At 46.7% G+C, this 24,439-nt stretch overlaps 1 protein-coding gene across 2 annotated transcripts in view; it reads right to left on the bottom strand.

Moving 5' to 3' along the window:
• Positions 1-24,439, bottom strand: part of TSHZ2 (teashirt zinc finger homeobox 2) — a 393,350-nt gene that overhangs the window by 134,655 nt on the left and 234,256 nt on the right. The window contains exon 1 of one of the 2 annotated variants that reach the window (XM_010840296.1): positions 3,058-3,369. The exons of the other annotated variant lie outside the window; for it this stretch is intronic. Coding sequence (XP_010838598.1) covers positions 3,058-3,313 — 256 coding nt within the window. The 5' untranslated portion in view covers positions 3,314-3,369. Of the gene's footprint in view, positions 1-3,057; positions 3,370-24,439 lie in introns of those variants that run through there. 2 annotated transcript variants of the gene reach the window in all.

Here is a 24,439-nt window from a genome sequence, read left to right as displayed (position 1 = left end):
CAGCTGCAGAGGGATTGCCAGGGATGCCACTAAACCTCCCGCCAGGCACAGGACAGCCCCCCATGACAAAGGAATCCCAGGCCCCAAATACCAATAGTGCTGAGGCTGAGAAATCCTGCTTGAGAGATTTTACTGCTTATAGGTCCTAAAAGACTATTTTATCATTTCAAAAAATAATAAACCTCAGCAGTTATAATTCACAACCTCACCAGAAAACACGGGGATAAATATGAGCTCTAGTCCTGAATTTTGTAAAGTTCAATGCAAACAGCTTTAGCTGGAGAAAGTCAATTACAGAGGAGTTTCTTCTCATGCATGATGCCCTTTCCCTGGTACTGGGGTGGAGACTCCTAGGAGGTAGGGTTCCAAAAGCACAGCAAGTATCTGAACTAAGCTCCCAAGACAGGGTTTATTGTTTTACATCCTCCTTCCTTTGTCTCCTTGTAAGGATGTGAGTGTGTGTTGTGGGGGAGTGTCCACCTCAACTTCAGAATATCTACAGTGATACAAGCAACTGATCAGAACCAAAACAAACAAACAAAAAAAAGCCCCATCATTTAGGATAGAAAGATGAGCAGTCTGCTAGGTAACTGGAACCATCTGATACAAACTTTGTTTCTACAAAGTACACCATGGTAAAGCTTTGAAACTTCACTTTGTTTAGAAAAAAAAAAAGAAAGAAAGAAATGGAAGAAGGAAAGAAAGAAAAATGAGGAAAAAATACTATACCAGCCTTACTTCCTTTGAAGTCACTACTGATATAGCTCTGAACAGATCCATTCAAGTTCAACTAACATCAGACAAATGTTTAGTGTATCAGAGGAAGCCACAAAAGCAAGGGTTTCATCAATATTTCACAACAGCCTCAGGGAAACTGTAGATTGCAATGCTGTAGGGCAGCTAATGGAATTACACACAAGGGTTTTGTACATTTAAAATAAGCAGCTACTAAAAAAAAAATTACCTTTCAGTTTGATAGAAACTGTATAAAACTGCAGAGAGGAAACAATTAAATGGCTCCCAACATTTATCCATGTCACTCTGATAGGTCATTTAATAACAGGTATTACTGTGTGTGCGTGTTTTCCTCCCCTCCCCCCAGAAGGCAATAATAAAGATTAACATTTATGAAAAGAAACATAAAATATAGCACAGCGAAATGAATAATTAAAGACAGTTTTGAAGAACGCTTGCCATTGTATGCCAATGAAGTCTTCTCCACAGTCACAAAATATGTTTATGTGAAACATAAATAGACAGAGGCTGCAAGGGAGACCCATTGACCTCTTGTTTGTTTTGATGGTTAAAAAAAAAAAAAAAAAAAGAACTTTGAAGGTTTTCCCAGGAACGTGCGGACTTCCCTGGATCTCATAGATGTATTATTATCTGGTGAGTCTCAGGATGACCGGCTTTTTCTTTCGGAAGATTTACAGAAGTAGACCTGGAGCTTGCAAAATTCTATTCAGTAAGTCGTGGGGAGATGAGCGTTTTCTCCCCTAAAGTCCGTTGTGGGAGTAAAAAATTCTGCACAGGAGAGCAAACTGCGTTTCTGAAGCTGATATTCTGTGGCCACAAAACCCCATCTGCCTTTTCTTACCCTTGGAGCGTCAGCTCTCCAAACAATGAGCTGGCTATTTATTCACATTTCATAGAAGGAGTTTTCAGACACCCCTGGGCCAGAGGTTCTCAACAGGGGCAATTTTGCCTCCCAGGGGACACTTGGCAATGCCTGGGGCAGCTCCGTCTCCCTCCAGATGGGGCGGGAGAGATGGGGATGCTCCCGGCACCCGGTGGGGTCCACCTAGGATGCTAAGTATTCCATCCTGGTCCCACTGGCAGTATTGCTGAGGCTGAGAAACACTACTCCAGCTAAGCCACTCAAGCACCTGAGCTTTATTAAAATAATAACAATAGTCTTGTTAATATGGTGTCTTAACTTCTCAACCGTTCACTGGTTTTTTACACACATGTATTAGAGAGCCTCTAAGTGAAACTTACAATGTTACATCCCCTGGGAAAGGCAGAGAGGATTTGACACGCTTACTGACCACAGACTATTCTAATTAAAGAAGAGATTTCATATCCATCTATGTATAATACATACACACACATACATTCACATATATACGGGTATATCTATATACATGTATACAGTAATAGCTATATTTTCTGAGCACAGAGCATATAGAAGGTGCTTTGCCTACAGTATCTCATTTTACCCTTTACAGAAATTCTGGAGGGGAAACATCATATCCTTTTTACAGATAAGGGGACATTGACCATAGTCATTGTCAGAACATGGCTATGGAGAGTCTGAGACCCAAACCTTGGTCCTGTCACTAAACCTCCCGTGTCCGCGGGGCTTCTTTGTAGCTAAGCTAGGGGTCTGTGTGTGTGTGTGTGTGTGTGTGTGTGCGCCTGTAGTGCCAGCATGCAAACACCTCTTCCATCTCATCTGCAAGGAAGAAGTAAAAGATGACTTGCAGGGAGAAGGGAGGAGAACATGGTTCACTTTAGAGAAGTTTGCAGGTTAAAGTCAAGAAAAAGGCAGCTGGAGCAAGGAGCTGCCAAAGGGGAGGCTTGGGCAGGGCGGCCCTGCGTGCGTGTGTGTTTCCTTTTAGAGGGAGGGCTGTTGGGGGCAGGAGGAGAAGGGGACGACAGAGGATGAGATGGCTGGATGGCATCACTGACTCGATGGACGTGAGTCTCAGTGAACTCCGGGAGTTGGTGATGGACAGGGAGGCCTGGCGTGCTGCGATTCATGGGGTCGCAAAGAGTCGGACATGACTGAGTGACTGATCTGATCTGATCTGATCTGTGAGCCCATATGCAGAGGGAGAGGGGAAACTGCTGCAGGTCAGTGAAAATGAAGTCAAAGGAGACAGAGAGAGGAGCACCCGGAAGCAGGTGGGGGAGTCGGCTCATCTGCAAAGATGTATTTTTTCCTTCTGAGCCAGCAAGTTAGGAGAAACGGCTGTGGGAAGAGGCAGAGAAGCTGGGCTGAAAGAACAAGCTGGGAAGTATCAAGACCCACGGTGAAGTGGGGAGATGGCTCACCTGCTGTGGAAAGGGGATGGAAATTCAGGGGGCTGGTGGAGGCGGGGAGAGGGACAAAGAAGAGTCCAGGTGGGCCCAGCTGCGTCTGTGTGGACCTGGTCCGCTGGGCCGCCTTCTCCAGCCGCGTGCAGCGCCGGGAGACAGAGGGGCGGGTGCCGCCTGCCCCTTCCCGGAGCATCGCCAGGAGGGCCATTCCCAGTCTGAGGAAGAACAGGTGGGTTGTTTGCCTCTGAGATGGGTACACCTGGAAAGCCATTGAGGATGAAGGGAAACTGTAATAAATCAAGTGCCTCTGCCTATCTGAAGGCTGCTGCTGCTGCTGCTGCTGCTAAGTCGCTTCAGTCGTGTCCGACTCTGTGCGACCCCATAGACGGCAGCCTACCAGGCTCCTCTGCCCATGGGATTTCCCAGGCAAGAGTACTGGAGTGGGGTGCCATTGCCTTCTCCGATCTACTCAGACAAATTTATGAATGCTTTGCAAGTTGACCAAAGTAAATTAGGAGGTTAAATCTATTCAGGGAGCCACATATTTCAAACTCCTGCTTGCATCTTCTTCGAGGTTACATGTGTGCTAATGTGTACATACACTTTATTATCTACGTATATTTATTCTATATGTGTATACTCTCTATTATATATTATAATTTTGTACTTTTGCATCTAATCTGATACAAATGAAATAATATCACCAATACTGCTGTAATGGAATTTTTCATTTACGTTCCAAATAACGTTCAGGTTGAAGGAATTTAAACGCATTCCCTCTTCCTCAAAGTTTACACTGTCATATTACTGGGATAGCAACCAGGCCATTCTTCCATTTGTTAAATGTCTTTTTAGCAGCAGTTGTGGTGTCACAGAAGGAGAACTGAGTTTGGAATTGGGACCAGCAGGTCCTTTCTGCCAATTAATAAACCATACGACTTTGGGAAAACTCCTGGATGTCTCTGATTTCTCAGTGTTCTTAGCTATCAAGCACAGCTGCAAGTAGTTGCCATAGCAGTGCTGTGAAGAGCTGAATGATTAAACGCCGTACTCTAATAAAATGCTCCGCAGTGTGCTCACTGTCAGATCAATGTGAGGCTGCGTGGATGCTAGCAACCCCTCTGCGCCCAGGGCACCTGGGGCCTGGCCTTCCCATCTCTGCTAACTTTCGTCAGGACTCAGCTCTCCTCGTTAATGGGTCAATCGATCAATCTCTCGATATTTATTGAGAGCCTACTATGTACAAGACCCAGGGGATCTGTGATGGGCGCCCGTCAATAGAACAACACACTGCAGGACGATTAGCAAGCCCACTCTGACTTGATCTCAGGTTGGCATAGTAATAGAAGGGTCCCTAAACGTAGGTGGTGGTGAGAGCGAAGAGAAAGGAAAAGAGAGTGAGTCTATGTGCAGTGACCTCCCACTTCCCTCAGAGTTCAAGGGAAGAAGGTTATTTCAACCAGGGATTGGTGATCTATGCCCTGCAGGCCACGCCTGACTTGCCACCTGATTTTGTAAATAAAATTATATTGGAACAACGCCACACCCATTCATTTACTTAAGAATGCTTTCATGCTATGCTGACAGAGTTGAGTAGCTGCAACAGAATCCATATGGCTTGCAAAGGCAAAAATCCTCTCTGGCCCTTTACAGTTTGCCAACCCTGAATTAAGCAGTCTCGGGAATAATTAACCGTCGCCAACTCTTACGCACGTGTGCCGTGCTAACAGCCATGTCCTAGGTTCTTAGTGTGACTTGGAGTATTTTACATACATCTTCACAGGGCGGTTTCCAAACAGCACCATGAGAACAGTACTGTTCTTATCCCTATTTTGCAGATGAGGAGACTGAGTCTCAGAGAAGTAACTTGCTCAAGGTTGCACAGCCAGCCTGTGTGATTCCATCCCAGCTTTGTCTCCTTCCAGAGCCTAGTTTCTTAATTACAACGTCGTCAGGTTTTCAAACTTTGGTCTCTCATGTGCCGCCCTCACGACTCACACCCTCTTCACCATTCTTGGCCATTTTTTCCCCTTTGACTCGTCACTGCATTTGTTCCTTTAGCATGATCCTAGGAAACTATATTCAAATGGCTTGGATTTGATGTACTGGTCATATGTATTTACATATTTTAACTTTTTTTATGTAATTGTAGATTCACACGCAGTTGTAAGAAATAATACGCAGAGATCCCGTGCACTCTTTGCCCAGTGCCCCAGTGATAACGCCATGCCAAACTAGAGTGCAATAATTCACCGACTGACTCAAAGTTCACCAGTTCACCACATGCACAGCTGTACATTCATGTGACCGGCACTACAGTCAGAACAGAGAAGTGTTCCGTCACAAGGACATCTTGTGCTACCCTCTCAGAGCGACAGCCACCTATTAACTCCTAAGCTGCTTCCCATTTCTATAATTTTGTCATTACTGGGGGGTTACATAAGTGGAGGAGGTAAGATTTTGAGTGGACTTCCCAGGTGGCGCCGTGGTGAAGAATCCACCTGCCAGTGCAGGAGATGCAGGAGACGGGGGTTCGATCCCTGGGTGGGGAAGATCCTCTGGAGGAGGAAATGGCAACCCAGTCCAGTGTTCTTGCCTGGAGAATCCCAAGGACAGGGGAGCCTGGCGAGCTGCAGTCCGTGGGGCCGCAAAGAGTCAGACACAACTTAGCAACCGAGCATGAGAACCAGCAAGCTTTTGAGACTGACTTTTGTCACTCAGCACAGCTCTTCTCTTCTATTTTTCAATTCACCTTGACGTAAGTACCTAACTTTTAGAAGTAAAGAGGAGAGGAAGCTCACTGATGTTAAGGTCATCTTGCGTGCCACCAGTGGTACCATATCATCCTCTAGGGAGCCCCGCCAGAAGCTATCATAACCCCCGATAGACAAATAGATAATGCAACCATAAAACATAAAGATTTTGAATAACAAAAATCTCTACATCACTGCTGTTCAAAAAAACTTTCTGCAAAGATATAAGTGTGAAGTGCCTGATCTGGCCAGTATGGTAGCCTCTAGGCTCAAACAGATCCTGAGCATTCAAAATATGGCGTGTTCCAATGAAGAAAGGCATTCTTTATTTTATTTCATTTTAATTGACTTGAGTTTACATTTAAATCACTATGGGTGGCTAGTGTCTTCTCTGCTGGATAGCACACCTCTAGATATTAAGGGCAGACTGTTGAATAGAAATGGATCATTTCTGTTTTCCTACACTTCATTTTGTCAATGCAATGACAACCAGAAAAAGTAAGAAACCTCCGTAGGTGTGAGTGCTCAGTCGTGTCTGACTCTTTGCCACCCCATGGACTATATAGCCAGCCAGGCTTCTCTGTCATGGGATTTTCCAGGCCAGAATCCTGGAGGGGGTTGCCATACCCTCTTCCAGGGGATCTTCCCAACCAAGGGATTGAACCTGAATCTTTTGCATCTCCTGCATAGGCAGGCAGACTCTTTACCACTGTGCCACCTGGGAAGATCCAATCTAATGGATTTATTTATTGGGATCTGACCTCGTTCTATACATTTGCTTGTGTTTGTCTTGTATGAGCTCTCCAGACACACTGGCTGACTGTGGGTGTTTGGAGAGTCTTATCACCACACCAGTTAGCATTCAGAGTGAGCCTACGAGACCCTGCTCCCAGGTTCCTGCTTTGAAAGGGAGCCTGTGTCCCGTGTCCCTCAGAACACAGGGCCAGTGAGAGTGCCTCTGGATGCCCAGTTATACTTTAACTCAGACACACTGAGCACGTGGTGTTCTGGACTTTGCAAAGGTCACAAAAAAGTCCTGTTGATTATGAGAGGCTCAGAGCAGCAAGCCATCTTTAGGAAAGTGTAAATTCTAAGCAACTGCTGGTAGTACTGTTTAAAGTCCTTGCTGATTAACAGGACCTGGTCTGGATGGACTGAGCTTGCACCACTGATCTAGAACAAGGAGCATCAGCAGGGTGCAAATGCTGAGACTTCAGAGGTGCAGGCAGCAGTGTCTTGGCGAAGAGAAAAAATAACAAGGACAACATTGGGTACTTGGGGATGAGCTTCTAATGTCACTTGGCAGGAGAGGCAACATTTGAAAGGAAGAGGGGTGCAGTAGGCTGCTGGAAATGTCAGTGCTAACAGAGGTATTTGCCTGGATATAGAAAAAAGTGGTCGATGTTCCCTTATTTCGTTTAGCCAAAGTATCACAGGTAGCACAAACTTGCTTTTGACCATTAGCCATTCGCACTCTTAGCGGCGTGGACCTGTTAAAACACACCATCAGCATGAAGGTCGTTACCCTGGCTGGACTCTTATTTCGCCTAACTTCACGGATCTGTAAGGCGTTAGCTGTTGCAAGAGATTGATATGATAGTTTGTGAGTAATTTGGATGAACTATAACACTAACCCAGTAAAGTATTATAATTTTAAATGTGTCCAGAAAATAATTGAAATTCTGGCTTAGCTTCATCATAATGCAAACTGCTGGGTATATTTAACAGCTGACTAGCTTAGCATGAATATTGCTTTAGAAATGGGGTCATATTGTTTTTACGAAACAATATTGCTCTCAAACACGTTTAGGAAGAAAAAAAAAAAAAACCCACAAGATGACGAGTATACTTTTAACCTTTCTGTCTCTTTTTATCTGTGTTTACTATGGTGATTTAGGTGTTTGGTGCTGTTTGAAGGCAAACACAAAGGTGCTGGCATTTAAAAGAGACCTGTAATGAGCCCTTGGCAGCCTCCTTCTAATTACTACTTTGTCACAGAAATCTCTCTTTCCCATCAGTCTGTTTTTCTGTGGGCTGGTCAGAAATGAGAAAGATAAGATCATTCCTGATGACCACCGTGTGTGTGTGTGTGTGTGTGTGTGTGTGTGTGTGTGTGTTAGTCACTCAGTCGTGTCTGATTCTTTGCAACCACATGGACTCAAGCCCTCCAGGCTCCTCTGTCCATGGGATTCTCCAGGCCAGAATACTGGCGTGGGTAGCCATTCCCTTCTCCAGGGGATCTTTCCCACCCAGGGATCAAACCCGGGTCTCCTGCATTGCAGGTGGATTCTTTACCATCTGAGCCACCGGGGAGCCCGATGACCACAATAGATGTTATAAGAGGTGGCCCCCACAGTTACCTATAGAGTGTCTGTTCATTTTTTAAAATGTAATAGCCACTATTTTAAAAATGGAGATTTCACATGCAAAATCTAGTTTTATGGATGTTCCTGAAAAGCCCAAGGATCGGCAAGACTGGACCTGCTTTCCCGCTGGGTGACGATCCCTGGGGCTGAGCAGGTGCAGTCACCTCGGGGAGAAAAAGAAGGCCTTCCGGTTCACAGCAGCTTTCTGCTAGTCTGGATCGAACGTTTCCTTTATAATTATTTGAGCTTCTGATTCTGGAGACCCAATATCATTTTCTTAGTCCTTCTTACTCAAACATTAAGTGTGTCTTAAAATGAGTCAGTGGGTGCATTGTGGGTCTATGATATCTGGCAGTGGTCGGCAAACTTTTCCTGTGAAGGACCAGTTAGTAAACACTTTAGACTTTGTGGGTCATAATGTTTTTGTTGCAATGACTCAGCTCTGCTGTTGCAGCACAAAAGCAGGCATCGGTCATATGTAAGTGAACAGGTTTGTCTGTGTCCCAATTAAACTTTTTATTTGCTGAAACGGTTTGGTCCATGAGCTGTAGTTTGCCAAGCCCTGACATAGAAGAAAACAAAACAAAGCCAGAAAACTGTCTCTTAAACAGTAACTCTACAGGGCATTTTGCATCACTGCAGAACTTGAAATAGACGTGGGAGTAACTCCTCCAAAGGCCGTGCTCAAACCTTGAAACTCCCGTCTTCAAGCATGTGTGGCTGTGGGTTCTTAACTCCTTCCTCTTTTTGTTTTTTCTAAAAATATTTACTGACCCTTAGTAATTACTTGCTCCTAGTATCATCACAAAAGACTTTCCTCCCCACAAAAATGGAAAAAGTTTAAACTCTGTTCCTTTGTGGAAAATGAGCTAAGCTGGATGATTCTGACTGATGGGTTATTATTCCCCTGAGAAGGAGTCACAGTGGGGCAAAAGCTGAGAGACTTCATTGTTCTTTATTTGAGAGGGAAATAGTTTTCTTGTTTTATCTCAGACCAGCTTCCTAAGCAGTGTGGGTGGGAACAGCAGTTTCTCTTTCCTTAACTGTCCTTCGAGTATCATTTAGCAGATCCTCAGTGTCCTTTTTCAAAAATGAAGACTTAGAACCAGGATTGGAGGAATCGAACTGGAGACTTTGAGCCAAATCTAGTCTGGAATCATATTTATTTGGTTCAGAGTATTTAAAAACAAAATATGAATTAGTTATTGGCCTAGGGAAATCAGAAGATTTCACCAAAATATCAGCTTGTTGGCTTCTTTTGAACAATTTGCAAATCTGCTAATAATGGACATACATTCCTCCATGTCTATAATAAGCTGAGGATGGGTGTAGGTACCTTCTTTGATCATTAAGAGTCTTCACTAGGCTTGCTTCACCCATGTAAATGATTTGTCCTGAGAAGCCTTGAGTTTGTGACCTAAGAACCAGATCATCTCTAAGGTGTCCTTTTGGAATTTCTAGGATTCTGGCCTCTCTCTGTAAAGCAAGAGTCACAAGTTGTCAGCCCATAGCATATCCCAAACTTTGTCAATTCAAGGATGAGGAACAATGATCTGATCAGTATAGTAGGGAGTTTTATTTGCTGATTATGGTTCAGTTACAAATCTAATACAAAACGAAGCAGAAACAGGGATGAGCATCCCATTTTCAGCCCTTCGTAACTGCAGGAGGAAACAGCGACGGCAACACTCGCTTTCTTTTTTAGGGATTTAAGCTTCACAAATTTTATTTCTCCTTACTGGCTAAACTGCTCAAGATTGTTCTTATGTTTAAAAAGCCAGAGGGAGGGACTGAAATGGATGGATGAGGACACCAGATTTTATGGGGGAATTCACAGCATTTCAAAAAGACTCTGTGTTTACCTGGCAGTCTTGGGCCAATGGAGAAGGGAGAAATTGGCGTTCTACGAAAATCCTGAGAAAAAAGGCCCTGAAGGGAAGGACAAAGCAGATCTCCTTTGAATATTAGTGTTTCCCTGTTGAAAATGGGCCCACTTGCCATGGAGCCAGCGGCTCCACAGGCTGCAGCTCTCATTCTGATCCGGCTTTCGATGAATCAGCTGATTCACCGTGCGGTGGGGATTCAGGCTGCATTACGTGGTCCACCTTCTAGACTAACCTGCATTAGACTGTATCAGGAGCCGTGTGCTCAGTCGTGTCTCACTCTTTGCCACCCCATGGATTGCAGCCTGTCAGGCTCCTCTGTCCATGGAATTTTCCAGGCAAGAGTACTGGAGTGGGGTGCCATTTCCCGCTCCGGGGCATCTTCCCAGCCCAGGGAGCAAACCCGCATCTCTTGCATCTCCTGTATTGCAGGCAGATTCTTTACCTGCTGAGACTATATTAGGTAGTCTCTGAAACAGGGTGGCAAATTCAAATGTGGAACAGGGACCAAGAAAGTAACACTGCATCATTTAATATACATGTTAGAATATTCTTCACCTCCACAAAGGGAGAGGCTCATTTTTCTTGAAAGCTCTTTCAGCCTGTTTTCTCACTTTTAAGAAACATCGCTATGGGAGACATCTCATTTTCTTTATGAAAAGAATGACAAAATCACGATGATAAATAGCTACTGATATTTGGCCTCAGGGAGACAACAGAAATAGGTGGGAACGGGGAAGTCTTGCTGAGCGCTGCCCCGTGGGAAGGGGCGGCCACAACCCAGCTCTGGATGATCTTAACAGGTACCAGTTAAGAACCAAGGTGACACATTTTTGGATTTTGCAAAAAAAAAAAAAAAAAGAAAAAAGTGGGAATTTGGACTTTTATGCAGGATCTCCTGATCATTACATGTTGGCAATAGTGTTTCTTATTATTAACACTTGTTATTAGTGTGTACCATTTTGCCAACTGTTTCAAAGTCTGATCTTGTCTCAGTGTTTCCCATTCCTCAGTCTGAATCGTAGTAGGTGCCAGGTGAGGCCTCACGATGGCTGAGCACACACACAGCTCTGTAACTTGAAAGCTACTCAAAGCACGTGCTCCGATCACAAGTCAGAGGCTTTCAGCCTAGGCAGTCTTCAGGAGACCAGCTGAGGGCAGGATGAGAGGCAGTACCGTGCTCTGAAGAACCAGACTGCAACAGCTGAGCCCCTGCAATCAGCCGGCAGCAGAGGCCTCATCCGAGCCTCAGCTTTCTGATCCTTAAGAAGGAGAGGTTTCTCCCAAAGTGAAAACAAGGCTGTGCCGTTGAGGGGAGAGAAACTGTGCTTTTGTGTCTGAATCGTCTTTCCAACATTTCTTAGATTTGCAAACTTGGCTCCATCCCAGTGGTCTCTCTGCAAAGGGGGGACAAAGCCAGCGGTGATATCTCAGGGTTCTCTGACACATAGATAACAGATAGGAGAGCTTCGTGGAAATCGGGGTTATAAGTTGCGGAAGGTGGGCCTGACATCTAGCCCTCAAACCTGCTGCATTTGACCCACAATTTGTTTTGAAATTAGAAAAAGCTCATGTGCATCAGTGTGAATGTGGCGAAGTTCTGACATTACCCGCCCCACACAGTCTCTGGGCAGAGCTGGACCTCTGCTCCTGGCTCTGGACTGAGCAGCAGGGGTCAGCCAAGGCCCCCATCCACCCCTATATTACTCCAGCTCTCTGCTCCCCCTGCCATTCATAATTACCTGCCTGCTATTCATAATTGCAGTCCCGGGGCCCTAGCAAATTCAGGCGCGATGCTCACATCCATTCAGAGCGCTATCCTGACTACTGTAGTTCTTTCCCATCCATGATTTCTGTGAGCCACGTATTCGCTTCTCTGGCACTCAGTTCCCTGGTCTTTAAAATGGGAAGGGTGATATCTCACTGGGTTGCAGCCGGGGGCTCCGGTGCGGTGGGGGACCCTTCCTGTCCGCAGCGCCCCGGGCACCCGGCAGCAGAGGGCGCTGGTGCGAAGGCTGCGCGTGGGCCGCGGCGCAGACAGGTGGGGCAGAAGGAAGGGCCGGGCTCGCCCTTCCTTCCCCTTTACCGAGGGCTCGGGGCCGGGGGCGATTGCTCCTCCAGCGACGTGCCCAACCTCACCAGCCATGTGGCTTCCTGGAATACGTGATGCGACCACAACCTTTCGGATGCCACAGCCTGAACCATCAAGACGCTAAAAATAACGATCGGTCTGCTCTGCAGCATAAAGAAATGGCCCCTTTGGAAACTGGAGACGGGCCATCGTCAACTCTGCTCACCGCCAGGGCCCTGCACGGGTTTCTCTGGGCGGCGGAGGGAGTCTGTGGAGGAGCGCCCGCCGCGTGTGAACGGCGTGTTCACTCTTAAGACAAGTTGGTCCCAGCAAGATGTAGACAAATTGGAGCGAGTTCAGAGGAGAGCAAGCCGAATGATTAAGGGGAGAGGAGACTGATTTATAGGGAGAGATGAAAGCGGCCCAACACGTCTGAGCTGTCTTCTGCGGGTGACGAATCTGGGAGTGACACGCGGGGACTTCACGCACCTTTCCGAGGTGTAAACAGCACAGGGACGGGATGAGTGCAGTGCGAGTTGCTTTTAACAGCATTTTCTGGGATGAGGTTGACACCAGGAAAATGTTGATGGCTAGTAAGAGCTGGTGGGGTCACACCTGGGCTCGAGAACCATTTATTGTCCTGATTGAACCTGGCAGCGAATGACATTTTCTAGCGAGGAATCACGGCCTTCGGTAACCTGGCCCTGGCCTCCTGTTCCTTCTACTTCGGCACCTTCTCTTCCTTGCCAGGAGTCCCCCTTCCCACCCTCCACCCCATTTATACTCCTGGTCACAGCCTCCATGACCTAGGCTTGTTCCCTCATCAGGAATTGAAGGGCTTAGCAGTCAGCGGTCAGGAAGATCCCCTGGAGAAGGGCATAGCAACCCACTCCAGGATTCTTGCCTGGAGAATCCCATGGACAGAGGAGCCTGGCGGTCTACAGTCCATGGGATTGCGAAGAGTCGGATACGACTGAACGCCTAAACAACAGCTCTGGGAAGCTGACTGGTGAGGCAGGTTTCGCCTGAAAAGAAGAATCCTGGGAGATGAAGAGCCAGGCCTCAGAGCTGGGCACCTGGTCCCGGGAAGGAGCGGGGACAGGAGGGGCTCCAGCCCCGGATGTAGGGAGGTGCTCAACCCCAGGGCAGAGAGCGGCTCCTAGGTCTAGCCCTCTTATAGCCCCTTCTTCCCATCTCCATGACACCACAGCCGCACGTTTCCTTAAATTATCTCCCCTACTTCTCCCCTCCTCAGGAAAAACCTCCCAGAATGCCCTCATGATGGGAATCTGGTCGTTGACTGGAGCCAGGGTAGTTCTGGGAAGCAGGCACACACATCTAATAAAAGCCGCTGAGCCTCCCTTGTGTACCAGGAAATGAGGATTAAAATGGCAACAAGTCACCCTGGAATGGTTCAACCAGCGGAGGGGTGTGGCGAGAGCGCTTTCGGTGTGGCATGTAACGATCCAAATGCTGCTATTTTGGTCCCCGAGCTAGCACAGTGGGCTGCAAAGCTGCAAACTGGCGTTGTGATCGGGGTGAGGTGGGCGGGCTCTGGGGCACAGCCCAGGCAAACGCTTGCCGGGTGGCTCCGTGCTGTTAGATGTCATCATTTTGTTCACTGTAGCCCCCAGTTCAGGCTGTGATAAGCTAAGCTAAAACAAAGCACCGAACAAGGAGCACACTTCTGCAGGGGGATAAACACCCATGGCTCTGCCCTTGAGTGTCTCCTCATCTTGGTGTCCATGGAGACCTTCCATCCCACCTTTCTCTTTCAAAGGCCACATCCTTCCTTCACAAGCTTCTGTAGTCAAGCTAATTGCAGATCTACTCTCATCTCAGCTTCAGGGCTCCTATTATATTAATGATAACAATAACAAGAGCATTTATTGAGTGTTTACTAATCATGGGGGTGGGGTGAGGTGAAGGAGGAGAGTGGGATTCGAAATCACTTTACACATTTTTCCTGGATTCACTTTTTTCTCTGCTCAGATGCTAGCTGTTTAAAGAGACCTTCCCTGAGAATCTGAATAGAGATTATATCCTACTGTTGTGTGAAAATTATATAAGTCTTAATTATGTTGAATTGTCTCAGAGTGCTTTTCAGGTCCATTGTATCCTTCGATTAATACTTTTCTGTCTACTCATTCTATTAATTTTTGAGAGTTTGATATTGAAACTCCAACTAAAAATTTTAATTTATCTACTCTAAAAAAATTGTAATATAGACCAGAACTATATGTAACTTTGTTCTATATTTTCCAACTCTCCTGTAAATATGTTATCATACTTTCATAATTTGAAAAATAAAAAGAGACCTTGCCTGAATATTCTTCATGCCAGCGATGCCCTGACTCTGCTTCTTTGCCTTGCACAGCATTTAATAATTTGACGTAGTTCATAATTTATTGAATTGTCTGTTGTCTGCTTCTCTCCACTAGAATATAAACTCCACAAGGGTAGGGATCCCGTGTGCTTTGTTCTTTGCTATTTTTTCAGCACCCTGGACCAAGCCTGTCCCACAGCTCACATATTGAAATGAGTATTTGATGACATCAATGTGAATCATTTCACGATTTGGGCTCCTTGCCCTATTTTACTCGGCACTGTACGTTCCTGTAAGTTTCGGGTCCTCATACTAGATTGGAAGCAAGGTGAGGCCAAGACTCGTGCCTGATCTGTGCCTACATCTCCCTCTGCACCAGCTTTTGCTAGTCTCCAACTTAGCACAATGTCCTCCCTGTAATAGGCATTCAGGAAATCCTTGTTGAGTTAAATCATCCTTTCAGACAAAGGAACCGCAGGATATTATAAAGCCAAGCTGGACTCACTCTTAGGACACCCAGTATTGCCCTTTAGATGTCAAAATAACAGAGCAGTTTTGTTCAGACACGCTTTATTCCAGGTACTTTTCAGATCTCAAGTGTGAAGTGCAACCACGAAGGTTAGCAGCGTTCATTGGCGTGAAATTGCAAAAAAGTCCAATTAGTTTGTTGATTAAATTCTTAGTGGTATCCCAAATCTAGTGGCTTTCAAAAGAAATGAATGCTATAGAAAATATCTCTATCAAATTTATCTGTGTGTATGTGTGTGTGAAGCCTAGTACCATGTTTTACTGATGATATAAGGCCCAGTTTTTCTCATTGACTGGTTAATTACAATTTAAACCTTTTTGCTGTGGATTCCGTCAGGATGCAGTCAGCTCAGTTCAGGCGCTGAAGAGCGCTGCTGCTGCTGCTGCTAAGTCGCTTCATTCGTGTCCGACTCTGCGCGACCCCGTAGACGGCAGCCCACCAGGCTCCCCCGTCCCTGGGGTTCTCCAGGCAAGAACACTGGAGTGGGGTGCCATTGCCTTCTCCAATGCATGAAAGTGAAAAGTGAAAGTGAAGTTGCTCAGTCGTGTCCGACTCTTCGAGACCCCATGGACTGCAGCCCACCAGGCTCCTCCGCCCACTGGATTTTCCAGGCAGAAGCACTGGAGTGGGGGCCATCGTCTCTTCCTTCGAGGTGGCCCCTGTTTGCTCTGGTTGTTAACCACGCATCCAGGTGCAGCAACAGAAGGAATCCAGCAACCAGCTTTCTTTAAGGACTGATCCAGACTCCCAATAGTCACATTTCTTCAGAGAGAGCCAAGAGGTAGACTTCTGCAGACATTTTCAAGGCATGGGCGAGGAAATGATGACAAACTTTCAGCTAGTATTCTCTGCTGGCTAAGTGGTAGCCATTCGAAAATGTATTTTAGAAGTTTTTCTTATGCTCCTTCCTACCAATTATATACTGCACTACTCACCTGTTTTATTTTTCCCATTGTCCTCTGCTCTTGCTTTGATTGACAACACCTTGGTTTGGATTTTCCTTTGGCGGAGAACCCACACCACTCCTGCTTTCTGTTCTGTGACTCAAAGAAAGTTAACCTGCCCCGGCCACCTGAGGGGCGTGTGGCCCACGTCTGCCTGAACTTCAGAGTGTGCCATTCCCCTTCCCCACGGGGAGTGGTCGAGAGACGGGCTTCTCAGCCAAATCTGACAAATAATAGTTGCGAGACTTCATTGGCATCTTTGCAAAGCAGCCTTTCCTTTCCTGCTGGTTCTGAGCCAAGGAGACCACCTCCAAGAAGAGAGAACTTTTAAGCATGAAGCCGGCAGAGAGGAAAGCAATTTGGCTCCTGAATCCAGTCATGTTGGACCAAATTTACCTCCATATCACTCAGTTACAAGACCCAGTGAAGTCTTGGTTGATGCTAATTTGAGTTGGGCTTTCTGTCCTTTGAAAGGAAAACATTCCTGACTATAATATAAATTATTTCCCTCCAAAATGTGAACTAATGCTTCAGAGTTCTACTGGGGGAGTTAGGGAGTTAAAAATTCACAGATCAGTGCCCATCATACCTTTATTTGAAAGTCATCCTGTGGTCTAGTGAAGAATGGCAAGACAGAGTTTTCCAGAAGACGTCTGTTAATATCCTCTGCTATATAGCTCTACATGAACAGGAATCTACCCTAAACTACTATCATTATTTAAAGAAAACATGGTCGGATTCATGCATCCCAGTGTCCACTGTAGCTCTATTTACAGCAGCCAGGACCTGGAAGCTCCCTACATGTCCATCACAGAGGAGTGGATAAAGAAAATGTGATGCATCTATAAACAGCGGAGTATTACTCAGCCATTAAAAAGAACGAAGTGATGCCATTTGCAGCAACGCAGACAGACCTCGAGGCTGTCATACTGAGAAGGTCGGACAGAGAAGGAGATGTATCGTCCCTTACGTGTGGACTCAAAAAGAAACGATACAAATGAACTTACTTAAAACAGAAACGGACTCACAGACTTAGAGACTGAACTCAGGTTGCCGGAGGGAAGGATGGGGGTAGGGAGTTTGGGATCGACACGCTCACACTGCTGCTTTTAAGATGGATAACCGACAGGGTCTGCCTGCAGAGCACAGGGAACTCTGCTCAGAGCTGCGTGGCAGCCTGGGTGGGAGGGGAACTTCGGGGGAGAATGGATATACGTGTGGCTGACCCTTCACCGTCCACCATCCATCACAAACTTGTTCATCAGCTATGCCCCGTACAACGCAAAAAGGTTTAAAATAAATAAATAAAAAGAAAGGTCATTGGCACTTAAAAAAATAAAGAAATCAGATGATGAGAATTGGGTTTCTCCACACACTTTTTTCTGCTAAAAAAGCAGCTCGAGTGTCTGCCAGCCCCCCGTCATCGTTTATGTAACACTTTAAACCACTGCAGCTCGATCTCTCTTCCTCAGCTCTGACTGGGGGGTTCCAGGAAGAGTGGACAGGGTGGCTCTCTGTGGGCACCCAGTCCTCGGCAAAGAGGCCTTTTCTGACTGTGGGGAGAGCTCGGGATGACTCTGAACTTGCTGACGGATGTGCCTTCGATGCCGTTTACACGTAGGTGGGTGGTGCACGCCGGGGCAGGCTGCTGGTGGACTTCTGTGGGGCCCTCAGCACACTTGCCTTCAGGGACTCTTCCCCCCACAATAGCATCAACACTGACACGAGTCTGAGCAAGGTCCTGGACACGGTGAAGGACAGGGAAGCCCGGTGTGCTGCAGGCCGTGGGGTCGCAAAGCGCCAGACACAACTGAGCCACCGAACAACAACAACACAACATCGTAAACCAACTCTGCTCCAGCTTAAAAAAAAACAAAACAAAAAGCAGCCTCTTCTGGATGTTACTTTCAATGTTTCCACATTTAAATTTTTTTGACCTTAAGCAAACTTTAATACATTTTTATAAAAATTTATTTTTTTTCTAAAAATTTTCTTTTTTTTTTTCTGATGTGAGAAAAAACGACAACAGCAACAACATCCTTGTTGACCTTAAAAGTTCATTTTTTTTTCCTTCTGATTTAAGAGAAATTAAAACATTTTTACAGGCCCCTAGGAGTTTGAGGGGTGGGGTCGGGGGTGGGCAGGCAGGCTCCTTCTGCCAGACGCAGCCAGGGGCCCGGGTCGGGGCTTTCACAGGTTCCTGTTTTGCTTTGTTTTGTTTCACACAAAAAAGAGTTTTTATCTTCTATCGTTAGAGGTTTAATTTTAAACGGAGAGGTTTAGTTTTAAACGGAGGTCCCGGATCACTGTTTCGTGACCTCAGGCAAGTTACTTAAACTCTCAAGGCCTGTTTCCTCATATGCAAACAGGGCGTGATGATCAGCCCTCGTCCCAGGTTACTGTGAGAATGAAATGGCTCAATTCAAGTAATGTGCTTGGGAGAGTCTGGCACACAGAGAAAGTCACTTAATAAATGCCAGCGACCAATGCTCCTGCTGCAGCCGCTTCTGCTCTTACTATTTCCAGACGGATTCGGTGGGAACCTAATTATGTTTGTTTTCTCCTTCTTTTCTCTCTTGTCTTCCTTTCTATCTTTCCCTCGTTTTCCTTAATCGCATGCTCAGTCATTTCAGTCGTGTCTGACTCTTGCGACTGCATGGACTGTAGCCTGCCAGGCTCCTCGCCATGGGATTCTCCAGGCAAGAATACTGAGCGGGTGGCCATTCCCTTCTCCAGGGCATCTTCCCAACCCAGGGACCACACCTATGTCTCCTGCACTGTGGGTGGATTCTTTACTGATGAGCTGCAGGGGTAAGCCCTTTCTTTAATTACCATAAAAAACACAAACACTGCAGACATATTTAAAACAGAGAGTCAATTTCACACACCCCTTCGTTGTCCCGGAAGTAACTGCTGCTAAGAGTTTTGGTGTGAACACATACACACTCACACTCTCACACACACACACACATACACACACTTTGAGATTGCAACTAACACCCTCACACACACACACTCATACCCTCACACACACACACTCACACTTTGACTGAGACTGCAGCTATGTCCTACAAACTTGCTTTTCTTACACTTTGCTCTACGCCCCAGCCATGTTCCAGAGTCAGCACACACTTGAAGAGTGGATCATCCACCTTCATCCAGGCGGCCGCCTCTGCCCGGGAAAAGGCCCTTCCACTCTCTCGGAGGATGGGGAAGGATGGGGAAGGAGCTGCCATCCCCCCTGGGGGGAGGTCTTCGTTCTCCACAACGTTCCCCGCACAGCCTCCAGGAGTTCAAGGCCATTGCCCTGCTGTTTCATCTCACGCTCATCCATGCGTGTACTTTTTAAAGTATCACCCAGAAGCATGTGGTTGTGGTGGTGGGGGAGGAACTCGGAAGCCCCCTTTGGCTCGGGTTCAGGCCAGCCTTTCCCAAGCAACACTGGCCTGTGGTACCATTTGCATTCACGCATTCATTTATTTGGGGCTTCCCTGGTGGTTCAGATGGTAAAGAATCCACCTGCAATGCAGGAGACCCGGGTGTGATCCCTGGGTCTGGAAGATCCCCTGGAGAAGGGAAAGGCTACCTACTCCAGTATTCTGGTCTGGAGAATCCCATGGACAGAGGAGCCTGGCGGGATACAATCCATGGGTTCGCAAAGAGTCAGACATGACTGAGAGACTAAGCACATTTATTTAGGGCTTCCCTGGTGGCTCAGCTGGTAAAGAATCCGCCTGCAATGTGGGAGACCTGCGTTTGATCTCTGGGTCTGGAAGATCCCCTGGAGAAGGGAAAGGCTACCCACGCCAGTATTCTGGCCTGGAGAATTCCATGGACTGTATAGTCCACGGGGTTGCAAAGAGTTGGACACGATGGAGTGACTTTCACTTTGGTGGCTCAGCTGGTAAAGAATCTCGTGCAATGCAGGAGACCTGGGTTTGATCCCTGGGTTGGGAAGATCCCCTAGAGAAGGGAATGGCAGCCCACTCCAGTGTTCTTACCCGGGAAATTCCGTGGACAGAGGAGCCTGGTGGGCTATACAGTCCACAGGGTCGCAAAGAGTTAGACATGACTGAGCGACTAATTCATACATACACACTCATTTATTTGACTATTTGGAACTAGAATGGAGGCCTCTCTGACCAGCACTCTAAACCCCGACAAGATAGTGCTACCTGGCAGGTTTTGTGTGTGTGTGTGGCTAGCGAGTATTGACATTATCTCCGTTTACTTAACTAGCTCCCTCATGATGGACGTTGAACCTGGTTTCTGAGATTTTACAGAGCCAGACCGAGCTCCGATGCTGTGGGGTCGGCCCGTAAACCCTCCTCCATGGCACAGACCGCAGCCCTGAGAGCGGAACGGGGGTCAGAGTCCGTGTGCATTTTGAATGCATGTAAGAACGGTCATCGCTGCCCCACTGCTGTTTCTCAAATGTCTCTTTGGTGGCTCGGAGAAGCTGACTTCACGCCAGACCAAAATGGTAGGTAGAACAGATGAGCGGTGTGTCCTCGTGGGGACAGTGCTCTCGGGGAAAACAGAAGGGAAGCGTAGTCAGAAGCCTAGGGGGGCCCCTGGGTCAGTTACAGGGCAGCAGGAGGGTCCCCAAGCTGCCAAAGAGCCCCTCAGGGTCACCTGCTATACCTGCTGGGACAAAGACCTCACCCACAAAAGCAAGCGAGTTCACACTGACGCTTTCACAATCAGGGTAGCGTAGGGAGTCGGGGGACACGCGCTATAATTTCCCACCCTCTCGCTGTGTGACTCTGGGGCGTTGGTTAACTGCTCTGTGCCCAGTTCATCTAAGCAACAGGGACAACAGCGACAGGAAGCCACCGGGTTGTCACTGCCCACCACGCACCCTGTAATGCTGGCAACTGCACGCCTCAGCACGCAGGCCGCCTAGCACGTGATAAGCACCTGGCAATCCTGGGTGTCATTTTCCAGTAACCCAGGGGAGGGCAGCATGCAATCAAAGGGTTTGGCCCAAGATCCCACACGTGGGAAATTCTATACTTCTCCAGATCTCAGCTTCCTCATTCACAGATCAGCATTAATAATTCCAACCTCAAAGCCCTGGCCCGAAGAGTAAATGGGAAACACGGCAAGTGCCTGGCACAGAGGAGGTGAGCTGTAGGGGTTCTCATTTCTCCTTCCCCCATCAACCAAAGGGAGAGAACACTCACAGCAGGAGATGGCACCCAGGCAGTGAACACCCCACTTATCAGCACTGCTGGGGAGTCTGCTGGACGAGGCGGCGGCTGGCCATCATCTTGGCTCAAGGTTGCTTTTTTTTTTTTTCTTTTTTAACTAAGCTTTTACACTTTTCTAAAAGAATCGATCTTAGGGTAATAATGCCATTCACTGCTAGCTAAAGGGGAACTTTGGTGGTGCAGCAAAGGATATTCTTCAAAGGTCAGGCCTGCTTGCGTCTGTGTTGTTTCACTGACTTTTTGGACTTGATCCTCCAGCAAAGAGTGACAGCACCGATAGGAACAGTCACGGCCGAGAATCTGGGGTCTGGGGGGTTTAGAGTTTAACTTGTACAGATGAGGCTTAGGATGCTGATATCCACATACGAGGCAGCGGGCAAGCATGGGCGTCCACTGGCCCTCCAGGTGAGGACCATGATGTGGGGAGGGCAAATAGCTGAGGGTATCGCGCTTCTACTGACCACCTGCTCCTGGGGTCGGGCCCACAGGTCCCTGCCTCCAAACTTCAGGGCTTCAAAACATGCCTGATTTGAGAAGGGATCTGCCACCCCCTCTTGATGTTTAAGCCCCAGAGAATCAGAGGCTGGCCCCCTGAAAGGACTGCTGTCTGAGAGTTCTCTGGTCTCATAATTGGTGCACATGAATTTCTCGCCCACTCCAGCTCCCTTCCAATTTCTCCCTTTTCTTCCTCCTCACTTCCTTAGCTGAGGCAGCAGAGAGCAGGCAGGGCGTGCTTGAATTTCAAACAGGGCAGGCTGCATGAGGAACAACTGTATGTTTATAGGGCATCATTATCCCTCTGAACCGCATCATTTATATCCCTGGGAAGAGACCATGCCAGGTCAGGAGCAACAGTTTGAGTCGATAATTTGTCAGGTTGGAGCAGGTGGTAAGGGGTGGCGTAAGAAATCACCCGAAAGGCGCCTGCAAACTGAAATGGATGGGGGAGGAAGAGTAATAAGAAAGTGATCAGTGAATCCACAAACAGGTGCAGATAAATCAAAGAGCGCCAGGTGGATGGGAGCAAACCAGGAGAGATTCAAATTAGCAAGACCCGAACCTTGTCAAGGCAAGGTTGGGAATGCAACTCCAGTCACCGTTATCCACCCAGGGCTGGAGAAGTGCCCACAGGAAAATGAATCTTTCCAGGGCAGGGAGCTACAATGGAAGAGATTTCCTTAAGAGTATCAATTTGGATTATAAAAATCCCAAGGTCTCGTGCAGTGACAGGGTGAAAGGTAGAAAAATGGACCAGGTTCCTGCAACTGCCACTACCCGCCGAGAGTTTGATACTCCTCAAATGTTTGCACATTCACACAAAGTCTTCAGGAAAGCCGGAGACAAAGGACCCAGCTGCAAAGCCTTGAAGAGATAAGTGTTTCATCCAAATACCCATGACCTTGGGGGCTCGGCGATGAAATATTTTCCCCTCTCGATCTGTCTTAACTCTTTGATAAAGTTTAGTCCTAAGTGTTAGGGTCAGGGAAGCATAGGCAAGGAAAAAAAGGGAAAGAAAAAGTCCCATCATCATTATCATCCTCATGATTATTATTAGTTAATAATAATGACAACTGCTTTATCTGAGTACCTGCTCCCTGCCAGTATCTATGCTGATTGCTTTCAGACCTGATCTCTTAGAATCCTGACAGCAATCAGGTGTGGTGACTATTACTGCCTTTATTATTCACGTGAGGAAACTAAGCCTCTGAGGATGTAAGTGCCTTGACCAGGGTCGAAGGTCACAAATTATGTCATCAGGCTTGGTGCCCAGGACTCTCTGAACCCTAAGCTCCATCCTGTCCCCTACAACTGGTCTTAAATATTTTTGGAAGCAGATGAAGGCCTTGGGACACAGAGGGATGGATGGTTCTCCATATGCAGCTCCCTCACTCACACATGTGAGTCTATTGCATAAAACTGTGGACAAACATCAGGTCTAGATGAATAGGCTTTGGTCTCATGTCTTAAGAAAATCCAGTACGTAAAGGTCTAACCTCGACAAACCAACAGTGTGGCCACATGTGTCCAAAAGAAGAAAGATGTACCTCCTGTTATGTGAGGGACTCGGGATAGATCTCCTGACATTTGGAACACCTCTTGTGCATTTCAGAAGTGTTTCAAGTCACCGATACTTGGTCTACTCTCCACATAGAAAGAATATGTACATTTTGCACAAAGCAAATATACCTGTATGGAAATATTTTCTGCCTTCTGAATTTACATGAAGCATTGCCTATAAGTTCTTAAGTTGGAGAGAAGCATTAATTTCATGGCCTATAATGGGTGCTCAGACACATGCCCCAAGCCAACAACCAATATTCCTAAGATTTGTCCAAATTCCTTGTTTTATTTGGATTGTTTGCTAGCATAATGGTTAATTGCTTGGGTATTATTACCTGAAAGACCCATAGGTAAATCCAGAATCAAATCTGTCACGTGCTGTGTGTGACTGTCAGCAAGTTACTCCACCGTTTGCTGCTGCTAAGTCGCTTCAGTCGTGTCTGACCCTGTGCGACCCCATAGACGGCAACCCACCAGGCTCTGCCGTCCCTGGGATTCTCCAGGCAAGAACACTGGAGTGGGTAGCCATTTCCTTCTCCAATGCATGAAAGTGAAAAGTGAAAGTGAAGTTGCTCAGTCGTTCCTGACTCTTAGCGACCCCGTGGACTGCAGCCCACCAGGCTCCTCTGTCCATGGGATTTTCCAAGCAAGAGCACTGGAGTGGAGGCCATCGCCTTCTTCACTCCACTGTTTAACTGGCCTCAATTTTCTCATCTGTAAAATGGTGACGATACAAATAAGCTAAATGGACAATTTTGAGAATTAAATGAAGAAAAGTTCAAAAAGGGCTGCCTAGAGTGGTACATGGTAAGGGCCCAGTAAATGGAAACTGTGACTGTTATTGTCTGTTGTAGCGAGTGAGTAAAGACTTCAAACACTGTTGTCCAGTTGATTCAGAATGTGAACTGTAGATACAGTGTCAAACTTCCAGTAGCCACATTAAAAAATGAAAAAAATATGGGTGAAATTAATTTTAAGAATATATTTTATTTAACCTAATAAGAAACACAAGCTGGAATCAAGATTGCCAGGAGAAATATCAATAACCTCAGATATGCAGATGACACCACCCTTATGGCAGAAAGTGAAGAGGAACTCAAAAGCCTCTTGATGAAAGTGAAAGAGGAGAGTGAAAAAGTTGGCTTAAAGCTCAACATTCAGAAAACGAAGATCATGGCATCCAGTCCCACCACTTCATGGGAAATAGATGGGGAAACAGTGGAAACAGTGTCAGACTTGATTTTTCTGGGC

This window comes from Bison bison, unplaced genomic scaffold, assembly GCF_000754665.1.
Source record: "Bison bison bison isolate TAMUID 2011002044 unplaced genomic scaffold, Bison_UMD1.0 scf7180017864143, whole genome shotgun sequence".
Lineage (NCBI taxonomy): Eukaryota > Metazoa > Chordata > Mammalia > Artiodactyla > Bovidae > Bison > Bison bison.
This window is presented reverse-complemented; position numbering and strand designations above follow the sequence as displayed.